Source organism: Tupaia chinensis, unplaced genomic scaffold (genome assembly GCF_000334495.1).
Source record: "Tupaia chinensis unplaced genomic scaffold, TupChi_1.0 Scaffold000159_1, whole genome shotgun sequence".
In the NCBI taxonomy this organism is placed as follows: Eukaryota; Metazoa; Chordata; class Mammalia; order Scandentia; family Tupaiidae; genus Tupaia; species Tupaia belangeri.
This window is the reverse complement of record NW_006159630.1, coordinates 7222264-7228808: the sequence shown is the minus strand read 5'-3', so window position 1 is coordinate 7228808 and position 6545 is coordinate 7222264. Positions and strand designations below refer to the sequence as shown.

The 6545-nt window shown below is 62.1% G+C and overlaps 2 protein-coding genes across 2 annotated transcripts in view; one reads left to right on the top strand and one right to left on the bottom strand.

Moving 5' to 3' along the window:
- Window positions 1-2033, top strand: part of SLC38A12 (solute carrier family 38 member 12) — a 71557-nt gene extending 69524 nt beyond the window's left edge. The window contains exon 10 of the mRNA XM_027770798.1: window positions 29-2033. Within this exon, the coding sequence (XP_027626599.1) occupies window positions 29-371 (343 nt within the window). The 3' untranslated portion in view covers window positions 372-2033. The remainder of the gene's footprint in view (window positions 1-28) is intronic.
- Window positions 2034-5661: 3628 nt separating this feature from the next.
- GRIN2C (glutamate ionotropic receptor NMDA type subunit 2C) overlaps window positions 5662-6545 on the bottom strand; it is a 29904-nt gene continuing 29020 nt past the window's right edge. The window contains exon 13 of the mRNA XM_027770817.1: window positions 5662-6544. Within this exon, the coding sequence (XP_027626618.1) occupies window positions 6030-6544 (515 nt within the window). The 3' untranslated portion in view covers window positions 5662-6029. The remainder of the gene's footprint in view (window position 6545) is intronic.

Sequence of the window (6545 nt, the reverse complement as noted above, 5' to 3'; positions counted from 1 at the left end):
TGCCCCTGCGCAACAACGGGAAGACGCGCTTCCACCTCGAGGGCGGCACCTACCCCTGGGTGGTGGACCGCGTGGTGTTCCCCATCATCACCCTGCTGCCCCCCGTGCTGGTGGCCTTCTGCACCCATGACCTGGAGTCCCTGGTGGGCATCACGGGGGCCTACGCGGGCACGGGCATCCAGTACGTCACCCCCGCCTTCCTGGTGTACCACTGCCGCAGGGACACCCAGCTGGCCTTCGGCTACGGGACCGTCAACAAACACAGGTCCCCTTTCCGCCACACCTTCTGGGTGGGCTTCGTGTTGCTCTGGGCCTTCTCCTGCTTCGTCTTCGTCACAGCCAACATCGTCCTCAGCGAGACCAAGCTCTGATGGCAGGACGTGTCGGTGATGGCAAAGTGGGGCCTGGCCTCCTCACCCACAGAGCGGAAACTGAGCTGCCTCCCAGGTCCTCATGGACCAGGGGAGACTGGGGCTCTCCGAGGGACCCTCCACATCTCCAGCTGGGGGTCTTCCTGCCAGGACTCTGCGCGCTGGTCAGCACTGGCCTTGCCCACTGGGGTAGCCCCTGTCCCGGACCGTCCTGCCTGGTGTGACCTCTGGCTGCTCCCAGGCCTTGTTAGGAACACCCCTCCGTTTTACACACACGGCACTCCCGTCTCCAGAGGCGGGCTCCTCCCCGTGCGCGGTGGGAAACGGTACTGCCACTGCTGCTGTTTATGCCAGACCTCCGGCCCCTCCTCCCAGCCTCTCCTGCACCCTTGCCTGGGAATTTGGCCCCATCAGCAGCCGCTGCCTCTTCAGAGGTGAGTCCCAGGCTCTCCCATCCCAACCAGGCCGCCTTCCCAATAGGCCTAGGAGTCGCTAAGTGCCACTCCTGGGGAAGAGCCTGTCCAGCCGGCGACAACAGGAAGTGCTAAGTGTCACCGAGGTCCCTGGACCTGAGCCGAGAGGGCCCTGCTGTGGGCGCCGGCCCTGGAGCAGCAGGCTGGGAGTGAGGGTCATCCCTCCCGTGGGGCACAGCACCTGGAGGCTGGGCTGGAAGACTGGGACTTGTGATCCCTGAACGCGGCCCTCGGCTCTCCCGGCTGCCCCGGAGCCCTCAGGGCCCCTGTAGCACAGGGAGCGTTGGAGGGAAGCTGCCCCTCCTACCCGTCTCAGCAGCTCACGAGTGCCCTGAGTTTGTGGCCGTGAGGGCTGCATGGCACCCACCCTGCTCAGCTGGCCTGCTTCTACTCCCTTGGGGCGACGGGTGGGTGGGGCACCTCGCTGTGCCCTCCCACAGCAGAGGCGGATTCCTAGGCACCTCCTGCTCCCAGGTGCACGTGCACCTGCTGGGCAGCCCCCTCAGAAACACAGGTGGCTCTAAGGAGCCCCACGTGCCTTCTCCTGCTTCAGGACCTAGGGCCCTTCCTGACCCACTCTGGCTTGCCTCCAGCCCTGGGCCAGACCCACCTGTCCTGGAGCCAAGCAGCTGGCCTCAAGCTGCCTCCCTGGGGCGGGGTCTCGGGCTGCTGCGTCTCCCTCCCCATTTTGATTTCAGTGCCTTGCTCGGCCCTCAGGAGGGCCCCTCTGTCACCCCCTCCCCTTGCATCTTCAAGCTTTGGATAGGGGGGCGATGCTGGGGTTCCTGGGGCCCGAGGTGGTTTCAGGATCATGGGATGTTTGGGGTCGGCAGGAAATGTGGGGTGTCAGCAGGCAGCACCCCTCCACCTCTGGCCCTGCCGATGCCCCTATGAGAACCCCGTGTCGTCCTTGGCCCCATCTGCTTTCTGTCATCACAGTGGGCAGTTCACATACCGTGTCCCCTCATCCCTCTGTGTTTCCATCCACGTGAAAAACAATCATCCCTCCCCCTCTGCCATCGAAGCTGCCTCCCAGGAGGCCCTGCCCCGGGGTGGGCAGAGCCAGAGGGCACTGCAGTAGTGGCGCCAAGAATGACAAGACCTGGCCCATCCCCCTGTGGCTCGGGCCCTCCCTGGAGCTTGCCGCTGTTTGCTGAAAACTCAATTAAAACATCTGTACTTACCCGTCTCCGATTGCATTCCCTCTTGCTTAAGGACAAAGCAAATTAAATCATCTCGCAGCCCCGGGCTCCAAACCAGATTTGGGACGCAAATTTATAAGCATCATAAAGCCCAGATGATTTATGTGACAGTCCGGAGCTGCGGAGCAGTGGAGTCAGTGGCCGTGCACCCCTCCATGGTCTCGCCGGGGCAGCCCCAGCCATGGAGGGAATTGGCCCGGGGTGACCGGGTGACTGGCCGTGGCACTGGCTTCTTTACCCCTCGTGTTTACCTGCCGTCTGTCCTGCTCGAGGTCAGAGAGCTCACCCTCCTTTCCACGGGGAGGGCACCCCGCGGCTAGACGCTCGCCATCCCATGGTCGAGCTCACTTCTCTGCGCGTTTTCACGCCCACATGGTGAGGTGGGCAAGTGAGGTTGTGTTTTCCCCTTTGCAGGTGCTCCTAGGCCGGTGGTGGGGAGGGCAGGAGAAGAAGCCGCCTGGCCGTAGGTCCACATGTTCCTCTGGAGCGCTGCAGCTCGGGCGCCCCTTGGACGGCTGCTGGCCCCCGGGGGCAGGCCGGGTCAAGGTGGGAGTAGACGCTCTGCCTCGTTCCTGCCAAAGCACCAGCCCCACGCGAGCATCAGAGCCTCTTGCCAGCAGCTCCGGTTGTGCCTCACCTGAGGCTTGGAAGTGGGGCAGATGGCAGGTGACAGGCTGGGAGGCACTGCTGAGCGGCGGGAGGTGGGCTGTGGGCACGGCGCCAGTCCCCTGGCCGCACAGCTGTTCTCGCCCAATGGGGGCCAGGAGCAGCCTGGGCAACAGGCAGAGGCTGAAGCCGAATATAGGGAGGGCAGCCAGGTAGGCAGGGAGCGGCTGGCAGCGCTGGGCCCTGGGGACGTGGAAGGCAGACACCTCACTCAGCCTGTCCAGGGTCAGATCCCTGAGCAAGGCTGACTCCCTGAGGGCCACTGAAAAGTCAGCTTTTCAGAGACCAAGATGTCACGCTGCAGGAGAGAGCTCTGTGACCCCTGTCCCCGGAGCCTGTGGCCGACAGCGTGGACTGCAGACGAGGAGGGAAGTTGTGCCTGCTAGGGGCCTGTTAGTGCCGGGCACACAGCGCTGGCACTGGCCGTGGTCACGGGCATTCAGACCTGCTGCTGGAAGTGCAGGCTGGTGCCTGGCAGAAGTGCTCAATAAAGCTGTATGTGCTGAGCCCGCAACCCTCGTCACTCACCAGCTGTGACTGCAGCTGTCACCACGGACCCCTGACTCCGTTAAGACTCCCGGCACCTGGTGAGTTGAGCCACTGCCTGTGGCAGGACAGAAATGACAATTGGCCTGAGTTCTTCAGGGTCCAGAGGGCTTTGGGGAGAGGGGTTGTCCCGGAGCCCCTCATCTCCTAGAGAACTAGAGCCCAGCCCTCCACTTTCAAAGAGCAAGAAGCTAGGCTGGGGGACCCTGCACGAGGGCCTCGTCCCTCCCCCTCAACACACACACACACATGTGCACGAGGGCTCCCTGGAAGCTGGTCTGGACCTGAGCCGCTGGGCTGAAAGCAGACCAGGAAAACGCTGACCAGTGGGAGCCAGGTTGGACAGCGGCAAGAATCCTCTGTCTGAGTCCGCGGCAGAGGGCTCTCCCTGCAGCCCACCGAGGGAAGGAGCAGTACTTGGGTGGCCAGGCCCTTGTTACAGTGATCTCAGGTTGATGGCCTCACTTTCCTCTTGTCCTCTTCTTGCCCGACTTTGTGCCCTCCCCTTGGTGGTGCAGGGGACCAGGGCTGGAACCCACCAGAGGCATCATGCTTCCTGCCTGCCCCTCACGTTCCACCCCGCCTAGAGAAGGAGCAAGGCTGCTAGTCCCTGGCTGGGCGGGGAGCGGGAGAGGCTCCTTCTTGGAGCCTGGCGGCTCAGTCCCACATTTGGCTCTTAATTATCTTTCCAGTTCTTGGTTATTAATGATCTTGGGCAGCGAGCGGAGCAGCCTTCCAGCCGCACCTGCTGCAGCTTCCTCAAAGCAGCAGGCAGACCCTGACTCAGGACCCCCCCCCCCCCCCCCCCCCAGCCCTTAACCCCCTCACCACCAGTGGCTGCAACCACAGAGACTCCCTTCCAGAGCATTGGCTTCTAACACTTAACCTTGACCCAGACCCCACCTGTTGTCACACCCCTGATCCTGGACCTGGATCCAGCCCATGCAAAAGCATAAGGCAGTGAAATTGATTGGCCAGCCAGTGGAATGGTAGTTAAGATGGCTGGATCCTACATGGCCAATTGGTTCGAGTCCAGAACCCGGCAGCTTGGAAAACATGCCAGGCACATGTGTGTGCTTGCCCAAGACCCTGAAATGGAGAAGGGATTGTGGGGTGATCATGACCCATAGGGGGTGCTTTCTCACTTTTTCTGTCTCTCAGGCAAGCACACGGGCCCTCTGGCAAATTAAAAAAGGAAAACAAAAAGGAGGGGACCAGCAGATGGCATAATGATTGCATCACTGGGCTCCCACATAGTTGAGCACAGTTGAAGTTCCAGACCTGGTCAAATTCACGCTAGGCATGTGTGCATGCATGCCCAAAACCCTGAGAGGAGAATGGAGAAGGAATTGCAGCATGGCCATCTCCCCTGGGGGGGTGATTCCTCACTTCTGTCTCTCTCTGGCGAGCACAGGCGCCCTACAGGGGGAAAAAATCTCTCTCTAAAAAAAAAAAAAAAAAAAAGGAAAAAAGGAATGTGAAGTTGACTAATAGACAGGGGCCATCCATTCTCGGGGTAGTCGGACTCTCCGGCCATAGCGGAGGGGTCTCCCACCCTACCATTTCAGCTTTCACTTCTAAAACCAACAGCCCGGTCTCAGACGACCGCCTCAGCAGCTTGAAGAGGGTGACAAAATCGATAGTGCCCGCCATGTGGGATGAACAGACTGAGTGCCTGCTGTCTCGGTGTCGTCCCTGGGGGAGGAATAGAATTGCAGATGTGAGAACACAAATGTGTGTACAGCCATGTTTTAGACGGTTCAGGGCCAATGGTTGCGACAGAGAGAGGAGGTAGGGCTGGAAGCCCCAGAGGGAGGACGAAGGATGGAGACGGGGGTTGGGGCAGGAGTGCCAGCACCTGCGAGGCTGGCACTGGAAGCCACCTGGGTCAGGCTTCCAGAGCCCAGTCCGCAACTAGGGCCTCGCACGGCAGCCACTGGGAGAATGCACCATCCAGGACCCAGGCCAGCTGGGCACACTGCCCACACCCTTCCTCTGCCTTCTCCGGCCTCACTCTCTCAGGCTCCCAGGAGTCCCGGGCAGGGCAGGGCAGGGCAGGGCAGGGCGGCCACAGCCCCTGGCACGAACCTCCCTTTTCAAGGAGACTGAGATGAACTCCATCCATCACCCCCAGAGCCCCGTGCTGAGCACACTTGTCACATCCGGCACCACGGCAGAACCTGGTGCTGAATGCCAAGTGGCTTCTGCTGCCTGGAGCCCTCTCGGCCTCTTCCACACCCTCTCTCTCGAAAGCTCTTCAGGCTCTTTTTCCTGGGGAAGCTGCCCACCTGGCCTAGGCAGACACCCCACCCCACCTGGGGTACGCCCATGATGCACCTGTTGCCTACAGGCGGTCGTGTGTCCCTGCAGGATGTAGAATGAGATAGCCAGGACCAGTGGGTTGTAAAAAGGAGCTTTAATGTCCCAGTGCTGAGAAGCCCCAGCGGGTGGGGCAAGGAGCCTGATGGGGCGCCCAGCCCCTGAATTCCAACCTCTGTGCTCCTCACCAAGCCCACAGCAGCCCTGCCCAGGAGCTGACTAACACCAGGGCGGGTAGACCCTCATGGGCCTGATCCCGTACTCATCCCTGACTCCAGGTTGGCTGGGTAGGACTTTGCATGGAGAGCAGCCCAGCCCGGCCAGGACCTAGGGTGGCTGAGGTCACTGAACCGATCACGGAAGACACCGTCTGTCACTGAAGTCCCATGGCCAAAACATCATCTCTGGCAGTGGCAGGCAGTCCTGCCAACAGGGAACTAGCAGCTGGTACCTCACACTTCCGACTCCAAGCTGGAGGTCCTCCGCCAGGTGCAGGGTCCAGGGAAGCCTTGCCTTCCGCAGGCCACCCTGCTGACCTCTTCCAGCCCCCCACTGTCCCTGTAGCCTGTGCTCGGCCCCGGGGTCCTGCCCCTGTGTGCTGGAGGCTCCCAGGCCTGAGTGATCCAGGGGCTGTGGCTGGCACAGGGTGGAAGGTGAGAGCAGACAGCCCCCCAGCAAAACGGCAGGTGGGCATGGGCGTGCAGGCAGACGTGTGCTCTGTGCTGCGGGGCGAGGACCCCTGTCGGAACGCCGTCCTGGCAGGCCTCCCGGTAGGACGGCAGCTGCATCGACTGTGCTTGCGCCAAGCGCCTGCAGGCCGGGTGGCTGTCCCGGTGGGCGCAGGCCGGGCCGGTGCACCCGGCAGGTGGCATCGAGCTGGGCCTAGCGAAAGCCTCGGCCACAGAGCAGGGCAGGGAAGCGTGGCGCGGGCGCGGGCACGGGCCTCGGGCCCAGGCCGCATGCAGGAG